The sequence below is a fragment of the Chionomys nivalis genome, chromosome 9 (genome assembly GCF_950005125.1).
Source record: "Chionomys nivalis chromosome 9, mChiNiv1.1, whole genome shotgun sequence".
NCBI classification, from domain to species: domain Eukaryota; kingdom Metazoa; phylum Chordata; class Mammalia; order Rodentia; family Cricetidae; genus Chionomys; species Chionomys nivalis.
The window spans coordinates 52,640,639-52,659,936 of NC_080094.1; the positions used below are offsets into that span (position 1 = coordinate 52,640,639).

Below are 19,298 nucleotides of genomic sequence, written 5' to 3' on the forward strand. Positions count from 1 at the left end.
CTCTTCCTGCCTTATGTTCCTCTCTCTGTCCAGTCATATCGCTCCTATCTCCACCTCCCTAGTGCTGGGATTAAAGACATGTGATGCCCAAGTACTGGGAATAAAGATGTGAGCCACCACCACCTGGCTCTGCTTCTCTTTTAGACTGGATCAACCTAAATCCACTTGTCTCTGCCTCCCAAGTGCTGGGATTAAAGGCATGAGCCACCACTGCACAGTCTCTATAGCTAACTAGTGGCTAGCTCCAACCTCTGATCTTTAGGCAGGCTTTATTTGTTAGATCACAAACAAAATATCACTATATTTCCCTTTTTAATGTCTAAAATAAAAAGTCTTAACTGATATAAGAAAAACCATATATAATAAGTACAATATATTCAGGGAATAAATACATTAACAATGTCTAGTCCACTTGCATTTGACAAATTCAGAGAAAATACTCCATTATTTATTCTATCTTAGTGAGTCCAAAGTCTTGTACCTAATTTTCTGTCATAACTTGCATTACCACCTATGCCGGGCAATGGTGGTGCACGCCTTTAATCCCAGCACTCGGGAGGCAGAGGCAGGCGGATCTCTGTGAGTTCGAGACCAGCCTGGTGTACAGAGCAAGTTCCAGGACAGGCTCCAAAGCCACAGAGAAACCCTGTCTCGAAAAAAAAAAACAACAAAACTTGTATCATCACCACCTAAAACTATCTTTTGACGTTGTTCAACTTTATACACTTTACACCTCTTTAGTGAGTTTCTTTTCTACATCTGGTAAACAAGGAAAACCATAGCTGTCTAGTCTTCAACTCCCTCAGAGACCTGAGAAGGAAATAATATTAACTGAGTAAGCAGGAAGTGTGAGCAAGTGACTTCCAAAAAATGTAAGAAATGACAGAAACAGCTGGCTGCCTGAACAGTCACTCAAGGCTTCTCTGCAACGTTGAGGCATCCATCTTTGGCCTATAGGCCTAGAATATTTGACAGACTATTTTTGAAACAGGGTTTCTCTGTATAGCTTTAGGGCCTGTTCTGGAACTTGCTCTGTAGACCAGGCTGGCCTCAAATTCACAGAGATCCACCTGGCTCTGCCTCCCAAGTGCTGAGATTAAAAGTGTTTGCCACCATTGCCTGGCTGAAGCAGGATTTTTGAAGAACTGTCCTACTTTGTCTTGGTAAGGTTTGGCAGTCACTCTTTTTTTGTGTGTGTGTCCTGCTTGTCCAGTTAGGACAGCATACTGTCTGCAGTTGAGGCAAGGGCACTTTCTTGCCCAGTGGCTTATTTTTGCACAAAGAAAGTAAACTCCATGTGGAGTTTCTTCAATGTCCAACATCTTCTCTGAAATAAATTGGTGCTGTCAGGAGCAAACATGTCTCATTGTCATAAAAAAAAAAAAAAAGAACATGGACTGTATATTATTAAAACATCTTTTTTTTTTTTTTTTTTTTGGTTTTTCGAGACAGGGTTTCTCTGTGGTTTTGGAGCCTGTCCTGGAACTAGCTCTTGTAGACCAGGCTGGTCTCAAACTCACAGAGATCCGCCTGCCTCTGCCTCCCAAGTGCTGTATTAAAACATCTTAAATGCCATATTCTGTAGATACCTGAAGAGTCTGAAGATGTCTTGTCTATCTAAAGCCTATTTCTGTTTAACCTTGAAAAAATACCTAATATGACTAGAAGTTGGATTGTAATTGGTGACTAATTACTAATCTGCATTTCCTTATTATCCTAAATAGTTGGTAATAATAACTTTCTTTTTAAAAAAATACTTATTTATTTATTATGTATACAATATTCTGTCTGCTTATATGCCTGAAGGCCAGAAGAGGGCACCAGACCTTATTACAGATGGTTGTGAGCCACCATGTGGTTGCTGGGAATTGAACTCAAGACCTTTGGAAGAGCAGGCAATGCTCTTAACCTCTGAGCCATCACTCCAGTCCCAATAATAACTTTCAAGAACTAGAAATTTACATTACATTCTTAAATGAGCTATATAGGTATAGGTGCAATGCCTTGAACAAGAGTAGAAATGTATGTACAGTATGTTCTAACAAAATTAATAAATTTGTGTCAATATATACAAAATTCGTATACAATATACAAAAGTCCAATCCAATGTAAAATATTTAAGACTAGTAGTTGTTTTTTAAAAGTAGATTCACTGGACGGTGGGAGCACACGCCTTTAATCCCAGCACTCAGGAGGCAGAGGCAGGCGGATCTCTGTGAGTTTCCAGCCAGCCTGGTCTACAAGAGCTAGTGCTAGGACAGACTCCAAAACCACAGAGAAACCTTGTCTTGAAACCTCCCCCAAAAGTAGATTCAATAATGTTTTTATCTTATATCTATATCCTCCCTTCTTTCTTTTCAGATTAGAGTCAATAATCTACCCTTTATCCTATCATATTTATATCCCTTTATTTTTCTTTTCAAAACAAAACCCTGAATTTAATCTCCTTTGTTTAGCTTTTTTGTTGACCATTACCAACAACAACTTGTAAACAATCCCCCTAAACAATGACAAATATCCATAACCCAATGAATGACCAAAACCCACCCATCCCACCTCTTGGGGATATGGGCATCTTGTTCTTAAATTTACTTCCAGCTGTCTGGGGGTGATGGCATCTTTAAGACAGCCTGAAAAAAAAAAAAAAAAAAAAAAAAAAAAAAAAAACTTGGGTTAACTGTCAAGTCCTGGGAGCGGATGCTGCATCCTGGCCAGAGTCTGTGAAACTGGATCATCTCAGCTAGCCACCTGAAGTTGTCCTGAGCAGTTTGTAGTTTGTGTTCAACGTCCATCTCCAGATGGTGTTTGTCAGCATAGTGGTGTTACCAGAGCCCTTTTGGGAGTCCCATCTCCTTGTTGGAGACTTCAGAGATCACATTAGGTCAGATTATTCCTTTTCTTGGTAATTTTTTCTGGGTAGTTCTCCCTTCTTTGGATGCTTATTTGTCCAAGGGTCTTAAATTCCTCAAGGTGGGTTGTTTTATTTAACTGGAAAGAAAAAAACAAAACCCTGCCCCAATCCTAATTTTGGGAAGGTTCCAAATCTAATTCTTTATCAATTTTGATTTATGATTTCTCCTGAAATTATTTTCTAAAGATGTTCTATCATTCAGAGTGGTATGGTTTTTTTACAATAGGCATTAGGTTCTTTAATTGCTCTGGGAAGGAGTTTGCTCTATGATGGCAGGAAATGACTGACCTGGATTTGGCATGGGGGCCTGTGAGAGGCCCCTCAGGTATTTCCCAATGGAAAAGGTTACTTAGAATGTCCCTTGTTGAACTATATGTATTAATCCAGGCCTGCCTTTGCCATACCTTCTGCATAATCCAGAAGGGAGGAGCATTCTATTTGAATTACGCTTAGAAAAAAACATTGTTTCTAGAAAAACCCTGTTTACAGTCCCTTTTTAGGTGACCTTGTTTACCACAACTGAAACAGTTGACATTTCAATTTTTCTTCAAACCTCTGGAAATCACCTCTCCTATCTAAAAATCATCATGGTCATGACATTCAATATTGGTTGTATCTCAGATCCATTCTTCCAAGGCTGCTGATTTTGCCTTTAACAGTCTAATTAGCCTTTTGCATTTTCAAAAGCCAGAGGTTCAATTATTATTACGTCTAGCTTCTGAATTTAGTATCATTCTATTTACTGTTGATATCAATCTTGAGTAAAGCAGGGTGGCCTTGAACTCACAGAGATCCACCCATACTCTACCACTGCCTGGCTTCTAAGGCTAACTATTGGCTAGCTCCACACTCTGATCTTCAGGCAAGCTTTGCTAGATCACAAACAAAATATCATTACAAGGGAAGACTGGTCTGAGAAGGAATGTGGCATGTAAAAAATAAATGGGAACTGCTGAAACAAAATCCTGCCTACATTCAAGTTCTTGTTTGAGTTACTTGTCTTTAAGTCCAGTAGACTCCTGTGCTTTTCATAGTTTTCTCACCATGCTGGCCAGTTATGTCAGCCTGACACAAACCAGAGCTACCCAGTTTTCAATTAAGGAAATGCTGCCTCCATAAGATCAGGTTGTGACATCTTCCTTCCTTCCTTCCTTCCTTCCTTCCTTCCTTCCTTCCTTCCTTCCTTCCTTCCTCCCTCCCTCCCTCCCTCCCTCCCTCCCTCCCTCCCTCCCTCCCTCCTTCCCTCCCTTCTTTCCTTCCTTCCTCCCTTCTTTTATTTTGAGACAGGGTTTCTTTGTGTATCCCTGGCTGTGCTGGAACTCACTCTGTAGACCAGGCTGGCCTCAAACTCAGATATCCACCTGCCTCTGCCTCCCAGAGCATGCTTCACCACTGTCCAGTATGAACCTGGCCTTTTTTTTTTTTAACTTTTTTAATATTTATTTTTACTTCCAGTAAAATTTTATTTCCACCTCCTCCTATTTCTCTCCCTTTTTCCCCCACTCCTCTCCCCCTCCCTCTCCAGTTCAAAGAGCAGTCAGGGTTCCCTGCCCTGTTGGAAGGGAGGGATGGGGAGAGCTTGGGGGAATGGGACAGTTGGAATGGAGGAAGGGTGGATATGGGAGCAGGGAAGTATATATCTTAATTAAGGGAGCCATTTTAGGGTTGGCAAGAGACTTGACTCTAGAGGTGTACCCAGGTGTCCATGGAGATGTCCCCAGCTAGATCCTTGGGCAGCTGAGGAGAGGGAGCCTGAAATGGCCCTATCCTATAGCCATACTGATGAATATCTTGCATATCACCATAGAACCTTCATCTGGCAATGGTTGAAGCTAGAGACAGAGACCCACATTGGAGCACTGGACTGAGTTCCCAAGGTCCAAATGAGGAGCAGAAGGAGGGAGGACATGAGCAAGGAAGTCAGGACCGCGAGGGGTGCACCCACCGACTGAAACAGTGGGGCTGATCTAATGGGAGCTCACCAAAGCAAGCTATACTGGGACTGATAGAGCATGTGATCAAACTGGAATCTCTGAACATATCGGACAAGGAGGGCTGAGAAGTCAAGGACAATGGCACTGGGTTTTGATTCTACCGCATGTACTGGCTTTGTGGGAGCCTAGTCTGTTTGGATGCTCATCTTCCTAGACCTGGTTGTGGGGGGAGGACCTTGAACCTGGCCTTTTATGTGGATGGATGCTGTAGCACAATTTCTTAGTGATTGATTGGAGAGATTGGCCCATTGTGGATGGAAATATCCCTAGGTTGATGGTCCTGAGTTGTATAAGAAAGCAGGCAGAGCAAGTCATTAGGAGCAGCACCCCTCAGCACCCCTCCATGCCTCTGCATCAGCTTCTGTCCCCAGGTTCCTGGCCTGTTTGAGTTTCCGCCCTGATTTTCTCCAGTGATGAAGTGGATATGTGAACCAAATGAACCCTTTCCTCCCCAGTATGTTTTTGATTGTGGTGTCTTTTTTTTCCATAAATTTATTTAGTATAGGCCGGGTGGTGGTGGCGCACGCCTTTAATCCCAGCACTTGGGAGGCAGAGGCAGGCGGATCTCTGTGAGTTCGAGACCAGCCTGGTCTACAGGAGCTAGTTCCAGGACAGGCTCCAAAGCTACAGAGAAACCCTGTCTCGAAAAACCAAAAAAAAAAAAAAAAAAAAAAAAAAAAATTTAGTATATCTACAGTGTTCTGCCTGCATGTATGCCTGCACATCAGAAGAAGGCATCAGATTTCATTATACTCATTACAGATGGTTGTGAGCCACCATGTGGTTACTGGGAATCGAACTCGGGACCTCTCGAAGACAGCCAGTGCTCTTAACCATCTCCCCAGTTCTGATTCTGGTGTCTTATTATAGCAAAAATAACAGTAAAACACTTACATAGATCATTAAATTTCTCCCCTTTCCTTAGTTGGCTCAATTTTCACTTGAAACTTTGAGAGAGGAGTCTAAAGGGACTGGAAAAGTAACAATAAAAAGGAGCTGGATTGATTAGATGTGACCTAATTAGACATGGATCTTAATGACTCACGGGTGATGTAGACACAAAAAAGTATTAATACTGCAGTGAGAACTGGGAAGTTCCTTTTTGCTAAGAACCACCCACTCAGTTGACTCTGCACTGCCAAGCAGAAGCAGGGTAAACTAAAGCACGAGAAAGCTTGGCATCTCTGTTTTCATCATGTCTTTAGCTGAGTTAGATTTCTGCTTCACTCTACGTGTAGAGGTGTGAATCTCTAAAGGGGCAGGCAGTTAGCAAAGGTAGTCCTCTTTCTTCTGAAAGGCCCAAGACACTAACACAGTAGTAGTGTAAAGATTTTCCAACAATATAATCAGCAGGTTATGAGAGCCAGCTTTTAGCACATCCTTTTCTAGACCCCTGAAACGGCACCTAGTGGCCCACTGCCTGCCAGGGACAGTGATCGTTACCTGTGACTTTACGGTGAGGCCCGTGTATAAAACAAGAGGAACCACCTTCATCTTACAGTAAGAACCAAACTGTCCCCTCAGGTGCTAAGACTCACCCTAGAGCCTCCAAACACTAGAACTAAGACATCATCAGTCAGGCCACAGCCTGACCAAGACTGCCTAATTATGCGTGCCTCCTGCCTGTGACCTTGAGTTTTCAAAGCTGTCTTCCCAGACTTTGATACTTTTTTAATTAAAAATTTTAATAAGGGGGCCGGAGAGATGGCTCAGTGGTTAAGAGCACCGGCTGAGTTCAATTCTCAGCAACTATATGGTGGCTCACAACCATCTGTAATGAGCTATGGCGCCCTCTTCTGGCGTGTGGGCATACATGCAGGCAGAATGTTGTATACATAATAAATAAATCTTTTTATTTTTTTTGTTTTTTTTGTTTTTTTTAATTAATTTATTTAATTATTAAAGATTTCTGCCTCTTCCCCGCCACCACCTCCCATTCCCTCCCCCTTCCCCAATCAAGTCTTCCTTCCTCCTCAGCCCAAAGAGCAAGCAGGTTTCTCTGCCCTGTGGGAGGTCCAAGGACCACCCACCTCCATCCAGGTCTATTAAGGTGAGCATCCAAACTACCTGGGCTCCCACAAAGCCATTACGTGCAATAGGATCAAGAACCCATTGCCATTGTTCTTCAGTTCTCAGTAGTCCTCATTGTCCATTATGTTCAGCGAGACCGGTTTTGTCCCATGCTTTTTCAGTCCCCGGCCAGCTGGCCTTGGTGAGTTCCCGATAGAACATCCCCATTGCCTCAGTGTGTGGGTGCACCCCTCGCAGTCCTGAGTTCCTTGCTCGTGCTCACTCTCCTTCTGTTCCTCCTTTGGATCGTGAGCCTTCAGTCCAGTGCTCCAATGTTGGTCTCTGTCTTTGTCTTCTTTCATCGCCTGATGAAGGTTAATATTCAGGGGGATGCTTATATGTTTTTCTTTGGGTTCACCTTCTTATTTAGCTTCTCTAGAGTCACGAATTATAGTCTCAATGTCCTTTATTTATGGCTAGAAACCAAATATGAGTGAGTACATCCCATGTTCCTCTTTTTGGGTCTGGCTTACCTCACTCAGGATAGTGTTTTCAATTTCCGTCCATTTGTATGCAAAATTCAAGAAGTCATTGTTTTTTACTGCTGAGTAGTACTCTAATATGTATATATTCCATACTTTCTTCATCCATTCTTCCATTGAAGGACATCTAGGTTGTTTCCAGGTTCTGGCTATTACAAACAATGCTGCTATGAACATAGTTGAGCATATACTTTTGTTGTATGTTCGGGCATCTCTTGGGTATATTCCCAATAGTGGTATTGCTGGGTCGAGAGGTAGGTTGAACCCGACTTTCCTGAGAAACCGCCACACTGCTTTCCAAAGTGGTTGCACAAGTTTGCATTCCCACCAGCAATGGATGAGTGTACCCCTTTCTCCACAACCTCTCCAGCAGAGGCTATCATTGGTGTTTTTGATTTTAGCCATTCTGACTGGTGTAAGATGGTATCTTAATGTTGTCTTGATTTGCATTTCCCTGATTGCTAAGGAAGTTGAGCATGATCTTAAGTGTCTTTTGGCCATTTGAACTTCTTCTGTTGAAAAGTCTCTGTTCAGCTCAGTGCCCCATTTTATAATTGGATTGATTAACCTTTTACGGTCTAATTTCTTGAGTTCTTTGTATATTTTGGTTATCAGACCTTTGTCAGTTGCGGGGTTGGTGAAGATCTTCTCCCAGTCAGTGATAATAAATAAATCTTTAAAAATGTTGTATACATAATAAATAAATCTTTAAAAAAAAACTTAATAAGCCAGGTGGTTGTGGTGCACACGTTTAATTCCAGTACTGGGGAGGCCCAGTCAAGCAGATCTCTGTGAGTTCAAGGCCGGCCTGGTCTACAGAGTGAGTCAGAAAAGCCATGGTTACATAAAGAAACCCTATCTCCAAAAATAATAAATAAATAAATAAATTTTAAAAATTATCTTTGTCGCCGGGTGGTGGTGGCACAAGTCTTTAATCCCAGCACTCGGGAGGCAGAGGCAGGCGGATCTCTGTGAGTTTGAGGCCAGCCTGGTGTACAAGAGCTAGTTCCAGGACAGGCTCCAAAACCACAGAGAAACCCTGTCTCGAAAAACCAAACAAAAAATAATTATCTTTGTCTTTAAAAATTTAAAGTATAATTACATCATTTCTCTGTTTCACCCCTCCCATGTAATCCCTACTCTATCCCAAACCAACAGGGCCTCATTTGTGTGTGTAAAAATTTTTTTAATACAATCTTTTCTCATTTTACATAACTACCTAGTTCCCACTCTCTCCTCTCCTCCCTCTCTCTCTGCCCCCCCCCCATTCACTACTCAGAAAGGGTAAGGCTTCCCATGGGGAGTCAACAAAGTCTGATACTTCACTTCGAGGCCGGACCAAGGCCCTCTTCCCTATATCTAGGCTGAGCAAGGCATCCCTCCAAAGAGAATGTTCTCCAAGGCGCCAGTTCAAGGACTAGGGACAAATCCTGGTCCCACTGTCGGTGGCCGCACGGACTTCCCAAGCCTCACAACTGTCCCCCACATTCAGTGGGCCTAGTTTGGTCCTATACAGGTTCCCCAGAGTCCAGAGTCAGTGAGCTCCCACTAGCTCAGGTCAGCTGTTTCTGTGGGATTCCTCATCATGGTCCTGACCCTTTTGCTCATATTATTGCTCTTCCCTCTCTTGGACTGATCAGTAGCTTGGCCTGGTGCTTGGCTGTAGATCTCTGTATCTGCTTCCATCAGTTGCTGGATGAAGGTTCTAGGTAGTCATCATTCTGATACAGGGAAAGGCCTGTTCAGGCATCCTCTCCACTGTTGCTTAGCGTCTTAGCTGGGGTCATCCTTGTGGATTCCTGGGAATTTCCCTAGAGCCATGTTTCTTGCTAGCCCCTTAATGGCTCCCTCAATCAAGATATCTTTCCTTTCTCTGCCTCTCTGTCCTTCTCTCTTCCCTCCCATCTTCTTCCTGCCTCCCCTTCTCCTCTCCCCCTCCCAATTTTCTCAGGAGATCTTGTCTGTTTCCCAGGCTTCCTTTAACAATTGTTGTTCAGTGTTGCCTGTTCATATTTCTAAGGCTGATCACTTGGCGTTGGGTAATGAACTAGGGGGATCATCCCTGGGGAACACCAATTTTCCCATTCAAAGCAGTTAATTCCTTAGAGTTTTTTAGGGGATGTATCCCACAAGATTGCTCCCATCTACACTGGGTTATCAGCTGTTCAGGTCTTGTTTAGGCAGCCATGTGGTTGAGATTTCCTGGTGTAACTCCCCTGCCATAACTACTCTCCCAGCAGACTTCCTAGTCCTCTGGTGTAGAGAGCCATGTGGAGTCACACCTGATGGCTATGTGTAGAGAGCTGCGTGGAGTCGCACCTGATGGTGCTGGCTCCCGCCCTCTGCGATCCCGAAAGTGAGTCCTCTCTGTGATAATCAACTCCTAATATCAACTAGGCCTGACTTATGCTATTATCATGCAATGATTGTCAGCTGCTTGTGTATGCGTGGACCTATGGGCAGTGCCCACCTGGCAATCTGGGGTTGGCGGCCCAGGCCTACTTAAGGGCTGGGAGAGGTTTGCCCAGAGAGAGAAGGAGAGAAAGAGAACAAGGTCCTGAATAAAACTGCAGCAGGAAGAGCTCCTGTGTGTTGCGTGTCATCCTTGAGGGACAAGGTAGAACCGCAACACTCTGGCTCTTACAATCTTTGTTCCCTCTTCAGTGTTAGTTCCCGAGCCTCACATGCAAGCGTTGTGCTGTGCACGTCCCAGTTGTGGCTGGCACCTCATGGTCAGTTCTCTGCATTTTGACTAGCTGTGGCTTTCTGTAATGGTCTCCTGCTGCAAAAAGAAAGGTTTGCTTTGAGGGGTGAGACCTATACTCATCTATGGGTGTAAAGATAACTATCTCGAGTGCAATTAGGAATTCTGCTGGTCAGGAAAGCCTTGGCAGTAGGTTCCTCTCTTAGGTCTCTGACCTCTCCATCCACAGGTAGTTGCCTTGGTTTACAGTACCAGCAGGATTTCCCTCCTGTTCAGCAGGTCTTTAAGTTGTTAGATATGTGTCATTATTTTAGCATTGTAGGTATGTTGCTGGTGCAGTAATTGTTATGGTTCATAGGCTTTATAGCTGAGTAGGATTATCCGGTGCTGCTCTTTCTTGGCAACCTGCATAGCACTGGTACTATGAGAGTCACTCCTTGGGGAGGAAGTTTCAGGTCAGTTCCATTTCTCCAAGTACTATCTAAAGTGTATCAAGTTCTCAGTAATGAGACAACCAGGGCAACAGCAAGAGCATACTGTTTTATGTCTCTTGGAATCCCTTACCCAACAAGTTTAGAGGGGTTTCTCATGCATGATATTAGGGTTTTTGTTACAGTCCATGGCTCTTTCAGGAAGCATTATTGCCCTACGTGGCAGCTCTCTCTCTCTCTCTCTCTCTCTCTCTCTCTCTCTCTCTCTCTGTGTGTGTGTGTGTGTGCGCACAAACATCTATATGGTGGTTTGAATGAGGATGGCTCCCATAGGCTCATGGATTTGAATGTTTGATAACCAAGGAAGTTTGGAACAGTTAGGAGGTGTGGACCCTTGGAGGAGGCATGACACTGAGGTGGGGCTTTGAGGGTTCAAAAGTCCAATCCAGGCCCAGTGTGTCTGTCTGAAGTATACTTAGTGTTATTTAACCTCCTCTCCAGGAAAAGCCTCCTCTTCCCATTTCTCCTTTTTATCACATTTTGTCTGTTTCTTTTGAACCAAGCGCTAGAACAGAACCTGGCCATCTTACTCCCTTACCTCACTGTCTAGAACTAAAGCTAAAGACACTGAAGCTTTCTACCTTTCCAAACAAGCCCGCTCCTGCAGTTCAGTTTAACCTAAAATAAATGCTGACATTTATTCAAATTTCAGAGTCTAGATGCAAATGTTTACATTTACGTAGTTTTATATCTATCTAGCAAAATCAAAACTGTGAAACAAGTTTAACTTTTAATTTATTAGAACCCAGTATGATTTTTAAAAGCAGCGTTCCTGTCAAATTAACACTTAATTCAGGGCAAAAATACACCGAAACAAACAAAACAAACAACCCTAATTTTTAAGGTAGAAGTAAAACACTGTAAACAAAACAAAACAGCAAGTCTAATACAGACTGTAGAATGCCACAATTTAAAGAGATCCACATAGCACTTGATAGCACTACAATGTTAATACAGTCAGAAATATTATCAATTGGTCCAAGATTCCCCAGTTTATAAAATGTCTAGGCTGTTCAATGAAGTTTTTGCTGTGTAGGACAGCTACCACACAAACAATTGGCTGTTTTGATGACAATGAAACTGGCAGGAGACTTTCTGGTCTGTCTATACAGTTCCATAATGCCAAGTACAAAGCATCACCAGGCATTCAGCTGACTCCCCTTGCACTCCCGCGGGTGCGCCTCACTGCCCGTTAACCACACTTTAGTGTAACTCGTCATAGTTTTACTGTAGGCCTGACTTTACGGACAACAAAAGTATAAACTGGTTTCTTGGTGTGGGTGTGTGTTTGTGTACACAAGCATTTACACGTGTGCAGGTGTAGGTGCAGTTGTTTGTGTTTGTATATGGAGGCCAGAGGTCAATCTGTGTGTGTGGTGTTCCTTGGTAGTAGTCCTTATTGGGACCTGGAACTTGCTAATTAGGCCAGGATGGCGGCTGGCAAGCCCCAGGGACCCATCTGTCTTTGCTTCCTCAACACTGGATAATCTGATATAGTAGAAAAACAAATTTTAATAAATTATTCCATTTTTTCCTGGCCATGAAATAACTTTGGACTGAAATATAAGAACTTCAGCATCTCAGTAAGTGAACAATCATTTCTTCTATCAGCTAGTATTTTATTTACAACCTTAGTGTAGAGACTTTCCATATGTTTACTTGTGGGTTTATTTTTTAGTGTTGGGAATCAACCTAGGCCTTACACTACCACTGAGTTATGTCACTCCCCCATATTTCATATTTATGTGCAATTACAGGGTTTCAGCCTTACATTTCCCCTGATGATCAATACCTTTCATTTTTAGGTAACATGAAAAAATTTAAAAGTGAAATCAGAAAACAAGGATTAGCTAGCTTATACATCCTAATGAAATAATGGCAAAGATATAATGCACTGAAAATAATTCTGTAAGTCTAGCAAACGAGCTTGGTGGGTTCTTAATTAACATTAATTACAAATATTCATTTTTATTACAAAGTTTTCGACTATTTCAATAAAACAGCTGTAGACTTCATGGTACTTCTATTCATCTGTTCATTAATAAAAACCTGTTAAAATCCCTTACTTAGTAGTTCTGGAAAACTCTAATCAAGTACAATCATTAAAACTACCAGAAGAGCTTTGCTGTATGACTGCAGACTCATTTCAAGGTGGACTTGGTCACTTTCAGGAGCTGACGTGTAAACAGTGAATACTTTCACCAGACTCAACTCTGAAAATATAAAGAATTTTAGCCAGTGCTGACTATAGTTAAACAGTACTGGTATTACCTGAAAAAATAAAAATTCATTGTCAACCATGCATTCCGCAACTTCAAGAACTAAGTAAAGAATAACTTATAAACACTGTTATGATGAGCTGGGCTTCCATCAGGCCTCAGTCCTATGTCATCAGCACTCGAGCCAAATAAAAGGAGCAGGAGGTCATTCTGTACACACATTGCACACTGCTTGGCATCCAGGTCCCCACTGTGTGTGTAACTATTCTACCGTAACTCTTTAGAGAGTGTTAAACGAGGGGTAGCAGAGGACACCTATGGGAAGTAACAAAAATGTATTAGTGTCTATACTAACTTCTCACTGCCATTACACTGTGTGCAGCATTTAACCTGTACAAACATTTGTTCCTGTTTGTCTTTTTGTGAAAAAAATTAGGTTCAATAAAATGTGAAATTTACATTAGTTTGCTTTAAATGCAAAGATTAACTGTTTTTGGCTCAGCTGTGTTGTAACCAAAAAAAGTATCTGCTTTGATAATACAACATGAAAAAGTTCACATATGTACATCGGTACATTCCTTCATTAAAATGTCCTTAACTCTATCGCAATGTATCTGTACAACAGAAGTCAACACTGACAAGTAGAGGTGATTCACTGCACAGCACTTCGGGTTGCGAGCATTCCTTAGACTTAAAGGACATCATTGAAGCGCTGTTTGCCGTAGTCTGCAGGATCCATCTGAAGTTCTCGTTCTTCATCATCTGCAAACAAATAATACATATCACAAATAGAGTTTCAAAGTTGCCACAGCCAGCCAGCTTCAAACTGTCTCCAGTTTTTCACCTTTCTGGCAATCTTTCCACACTTCTTATCTGTTACTTAGCTGTTTCTTTAGCTGCACGGTTGAAGAGTGAACAGTCTCTCATTGCTTCCCAAGAGTTAATTTTAACAAACTTTTTTTTTTTTTTATCATGTCATGGTGGCTCACACCTGTAATCCCAGCACTAGGGAAGATTCGGAGGCAGAAGGATCAGGAGTTCAAGACCTGGACTACATAGAGAGCTTGAGGTCAACCTGGCTATGTAAGACCCCATTTCAAAGAAACAAAACAGGAACCATCCCCAATCTAAAAAGAGAACAAGAACCATCTCTGACAGGTATTAGGGAGACAGGCAAATGTACAACAGATAGAGCTAACAAAATGTTAGGAATCTCCAGGACCGAAGCGCCAGCGCTGTGCATCTTAGCTGAGCTGGGTTTGCACGTGCCTGTGAGGTCAGAGTTTCAAGTCATTCCTAGCTCCAGAGCCAGTTCCAGGACAGCCTAAGCTACAGGAGACACTCTCGAAAATCCACCACCACCTTTTCAAATTATAAAGGTAACCTATAGTGGCCACAAAAAAAGAAAAAAAAAATCAGAAAATAAGAGACTAGAAGTTCTCCCCAGTCCCAACATAGAACATTTCAGTGATGTTCTCTGAGAATGGTTTTCCCCTGACTTCCTAAATGCAGTACACTAACCAAAACATAACTCTTTTTTTCAGAAAAGGTGGGGGGGGGCTGGAGAGATGGCTCAGAGGTTAAGAGCTTCACCTGCTCTTCCAAAGGTCCTGAGTTCAATTCCCAGCAACCACATGGTGGCTCACAACCATCTGTAATGGGGTCTGGTGCCCTCTTGTGGCCTGCAGGCATACACACAGACAGAATATTGTATACATAATAAATAAATAAATATTTTTTAAAAAATTAGCCAGGTAGATCTCCGTGAGTTCAAGGGCAGCCTGGTCTACAGAGTGACCAGGAGTTCCAGGACAGCCAGGGCTACACAGAGAAACCTTGTCTCTAAAAAACCAAAAGAAAAAAAAAAAAAAAAGAAAAAAAGAAAAAAATTGTTAGGCCCTCAAAGCCTTTTTGAAGAGCTGTATGAAGTGACTAGAGTGCCTTGCAGTAAGACTCCTCTAGCTACAATCTCTGTCAGCTGCCGTTTTTGTGCTGTCAGTTTATCTCTCAATAACAACCCCCTTTTCTAATTTTTAAATATAACTGTTCAAAAATAAGTACAATTACGTTATAGTTAAGCTACAAAGGAAGACCCAGGCAGTGGTGGCACACGCATTTAGTTCTAGCACTGGGGAGGTAGAGGCAGGTGGATCTCTATGAGTTCGAGGCCAGCCTGGTCTATGAAGCAAGTTCCAGGACAGCCAAGGCTACACAGAGAAACCCTGTCTCCAAAAAAGGGGGTTTGGAAAAAAAAAGGAAAGAAGTTTAAAGTCTCAAGAGTTGGCTCTCTTTGTTCAATGCTTCATTTTGTTATTTATCTTTTAGTACCTCTCATAGTTGATTGAATACCATGCTGAAAATGAAGGGCAGAGTGGCTGCATGGGTATGCTTTTGTATGTATTATTGGAAAACTGAAAAATCATACACTCGGCCATTATAAATTAGGGACCATCTTTGAATCTTAATTATATTGAATTAAAATTTTTTATGAATTCTTTATGAGAATGTCATACATGTATTTTGATCATACTGACTCCCACGCCCTATACCAACTCCTCCCAGATCTAAACTCCCTACAACAGTTTGTTTTTGAGACAACTTCACTACGTCGCTCAGGCTGGCTTTGAACTCATAATCCTCCTGTTTCAACCTTCCACATGCTGTTTTGGCCTTTCAGAAATGACAAACAAGCCAACTTTATTTTTCCTTTCAACAACTTTCCTGTTAAAATCATAGAAATTCTTGTTTAGAATTGCAGGCAACCATTTTGTACCATATTCTTAAAACTGATCACTTTTTTGTTTTTTAGGAGGTGGTGCTGTGGACTGACCTCCAAACAGTCTGCCTGCACACTTGTCATCCTCAGCCTGGTTAGATCTGTGCGTCATTTGATTTTCATCTGTTTTATGGTGCTATGGATGGACCCAGGGCTCTGATCACACTACTCACCAAGCCATATCCCTAGATGGATTTTACTTTTTATTTTTGAGATAGTATCTCACTAAAAGTTGCCTAGGCTGGTTTTGAATTTACAATTCCCTGTCCTCAGCCTACAGAACACCTGGGATTAGAGGCCTGTGGCACCAGGCCTTGCTTGATGATCACGTACATTATCTCTAAAGTAAAATGCATCCCAGATGTATTAGAACATTTGTAAAGGCTGAAGTTATACTATATTCACATTTGTGTGTTGTAATCATGGCAATCACTTTCTTATTAAAAAAAAAACCACACTTAAAAAACAAAAGAAAACAAAAACCAAACAAACCTATCTTTGTCTTTAAAAGGGGGGAAACAATCACAGACACTTAGTCAGAATGCCCTCTGGAGAACCTGAGTTATGAGGTCTCAATCTATGCCTTTGAACACATCTTTCAAGAATTAGTAATTAAATGAAGACAATCATTATGGAGCAACGGAACATTTTGAGAAATTAAACACAAAAGTTATTGCAGGAAAAATGTTGTTACTTTTCTGAACTTTATATGAATAAATACAAAGAGAAAATGAGATAAAAGCGAAGGTTTTAGGAACAGAAAACACTGAAATTTGTTCCTGGACCAAATACTTAAACACGACCTAGTTCCTCTCCTTTGGAGCTGCACTGCACCTTCTCAGTACAAGAAGAACCACTGTCCTACCTCAGAATAAAAGATGTGGCTGCGGTGTCTGTTTGCGAAGCCCACTATGAACGTAAGGGCTAAGTCTACACTCGCTACTTGGCATGTGTGTAGGTGTAGCTAGGGCCCAGTCTCAGGAGCTGAGGATGCGGACAAGCACTCTACCACTGAGCTAGAAAGCCCCAGTCCACTCCAGCACAGTTCTGATATAATGCTTATACACCGTTTTCAAGAATTTCACTGCAGTCAGCATCATTTACACTAACTACAGTCTGCTTTCAGTGTAGTTTTCTACCCAGAATTCAAGTTTCTATCAGCAATTTCTTTATATTTAGCTACAATACCTGACAGAATAGAATTGATACACCGATGATAAGCACAGAAACTAAGAGTTTAGTTTCTACAGAAAGCAGCAGAACCTGAAGTATCTAACCATGAAGAAACCAAGAAAATACAACCAGAGAGCTAGCTATCATTTGTGATGTCAGTGTAAAGCTCCCTGAGAGTGTAAGAAAGGACTATGAACTAAACTATGACACTGAGGTCCACAAAGTCACAAGCTCACCCATAGGGCGGAGGACAACTATCCTTCAAAGGAGGCAATCCAGAGAGAAAATTCTAGATTGTTTTACTTAAAAAACTATTGAGCAGGCCGGGCGGTGGTGGCGCACGCCTTTAATCCCAGCACTCGGGAGGCAGAGGCAGGTGGATCTCTGTGAGTTCGAGACCAGCCTGGTCTACAAGAGCTAGTTCCAGGACAGGCTCCAAAACCACAGAGAAACCCTATCTCGAAAAACCAAAAAAAAAAAAACAAAAACAAAACACACACAAAAAAAAAAAACTATTGAGCAAACACCTAAGACAGTGCTTTACAGAATGAAGTGCTCTGTTTTAAGTGCTGATACCAAATCATGCAGTCTACATAACTTCTGTTAGAAGTACATACACACATAAGTAAGTACATGTATTTCTGCCTTATAGTTGTGGGAATTACAAGAGAGAATTGAAATTTAGGCTTTTAATCATTGGGATGTAGGCTCTGAAATACTCAGCTAAACTTCTTTTTTTTTTTTTTTTTTTTTTGCTTTTTCGAGACAGGGTTTCTCTGTGGTTTTGGAGCCTGTCCTGGAACTAGCTCTTGTAGACCAGGCTGGTCTCGAACTCACAGATATCCGCCTGCCGTTGCCTCCCAAGTGCTGGGATTAAAGGCGCGCGCCACCACCGCCCGGCTCAGCTAAACTTCTGTATGTAGACAGTGCCTATTGCTTATTAATATTTACAAATAAACTAAAAACGTCTTTGAGATTAAAGAGCAAAGGAAATTTATATTCTTTTTAAAAAGATTTTTATTTTTGAGCTGGAAAGACAGCCCGGCAGTTAAGAGCACTTGCTGCTCTTCTAAAGGACCTGAGTTCAGTTCTCAGCACCCAAAACAGGTGGCTTACAATTACCTGTAACTCTAGTTCAGGGGATCTGATGACATAGACATACACAGGAATACTTAAAAGTAACAGTTCTTTTTTTTTTTTTTAAGATTTATTTGTTTATTATGTATACAACATTCCTTCTATTTATGCTTGCATGCCAGAAGAGGGCACCAGATCTCAGGACAGATGGCCGTGAGCCACCATGTGGTTGCTGGGAATTGAACTCAGGACCTTTGGAAGAGCAGCCAGTGCTCCCAACCTCTGAGCCATCTCTCCAGCCCCAAAAGTAACAATTCTTTAAAAAACTTAAAAATTTTATGTGAGTGTTTTGTTTGTTACCAACCTACATGGGCTGGAGATCAGAAGACGGTACTGGATCCCCTGGAACTGGAGTTCCAGATGGTCGTGGAATGGCATGTGGATGTTGGGCATTGAACCCAGGTCCTCTGACGAACAGTTGAGCCACCTACCTCTCCAGGCCCAAGTTTCTATCTTCTTATAAGAATAAAGAATGAGCCGGGCGGTGGTGGCGCACGCCTTTAATCCCAGCACTTGGGAGGCAGAGGCAGGCGGATCTCTGTGAGTTCGAGACCAGCCTGGTCTACAAGAGCTAGTTCCAGGACAGGCTCCAAAGCCACAGAGAAACCCTGTCTCGAAAAACCAAAAACCAAAAAAAAAAAAAAAAAAAAAGAAATCCCAGCACTTGGGAGGCAGAGGCAGGGGATGTCTGTAAGTCTGAGGTCAGCTTGGTCTACAGCTCGAGTTCCAGGACAGCTGGGGCTATTACAGAGAAATCTTGTCTCAAAAAACAAAACAAAACAAAACAAAACACCCAAAGACTTGTTATCTATCTAAGGCATACTGTTTCCAGAGTTACTCTTTTCAAATTTTTATATTATTGCAAATAAATTATTTCCTTTAGGATACTCTAAGAATCTGAAATAAAAATAAGTCAACACAGGAAAGGAGGCCTTATTTAATTTTATTAGCAAATACTGGAGGTAACAGTAATAGTGCTGACTCCATTATCAGTTATGTATGAACAGAGAACAGTAAGGCTGGAATGCTTTAGCTTCCTATTGGTCAAAGCTACCATTTTACAATCTGACTTGTTTAATATCTATGCCAGAGTGTATTTAACAGAATCTTAGCCTTCAGTTGGAGTTTCTAACCCTGTATACCTTACTCTTCAAACTGCTTCCACAATCAGTAGAGCAGAGCCTGTGCCTAGAAAACCTTAATAATGCTTCTTTCTCGCCGGGCGGTGGTGGCGCACGCCTTTAATCCCAGCACTTGGGAGGCAGAGGTAGGCGGATCTCTATGAGTTCGAGACCAGCCTGGTCTACAAGAGCTAGTTCCAGGACAGGCTCCAAAGCCACA

The 19,298-nt window shown here is 42.0% G+C and overlaps 1 protein-coding gene across 2 annotated transcripts in view; it reads right to left on the reverse strand.

Moving 5' to 3' along the window:
- Positions 1-11,369: 11,369 nt before the first annotated feature.
- Golm2 (golgi membrane protein 2) overlaps positions 11,370-19,298 on the reverse strand; it is an 81,738-nt gene continuing 73,809 nt past the window's right edge. For both annotated transcript variants that reach the window (XM_057781736.1, XM_057781735.1), the window contains one exon: positions 11,370-13,633. In XM_057781736.1, the coding sequence (XP_057637719.1) occupies positions 13,563-13,633 (71 nt within the window). In that variant the 3' untranslated portion in view covers positions 11,370-13,562. The remainder of the gene's footprint in view (positions 13,634-19,298) is intronic.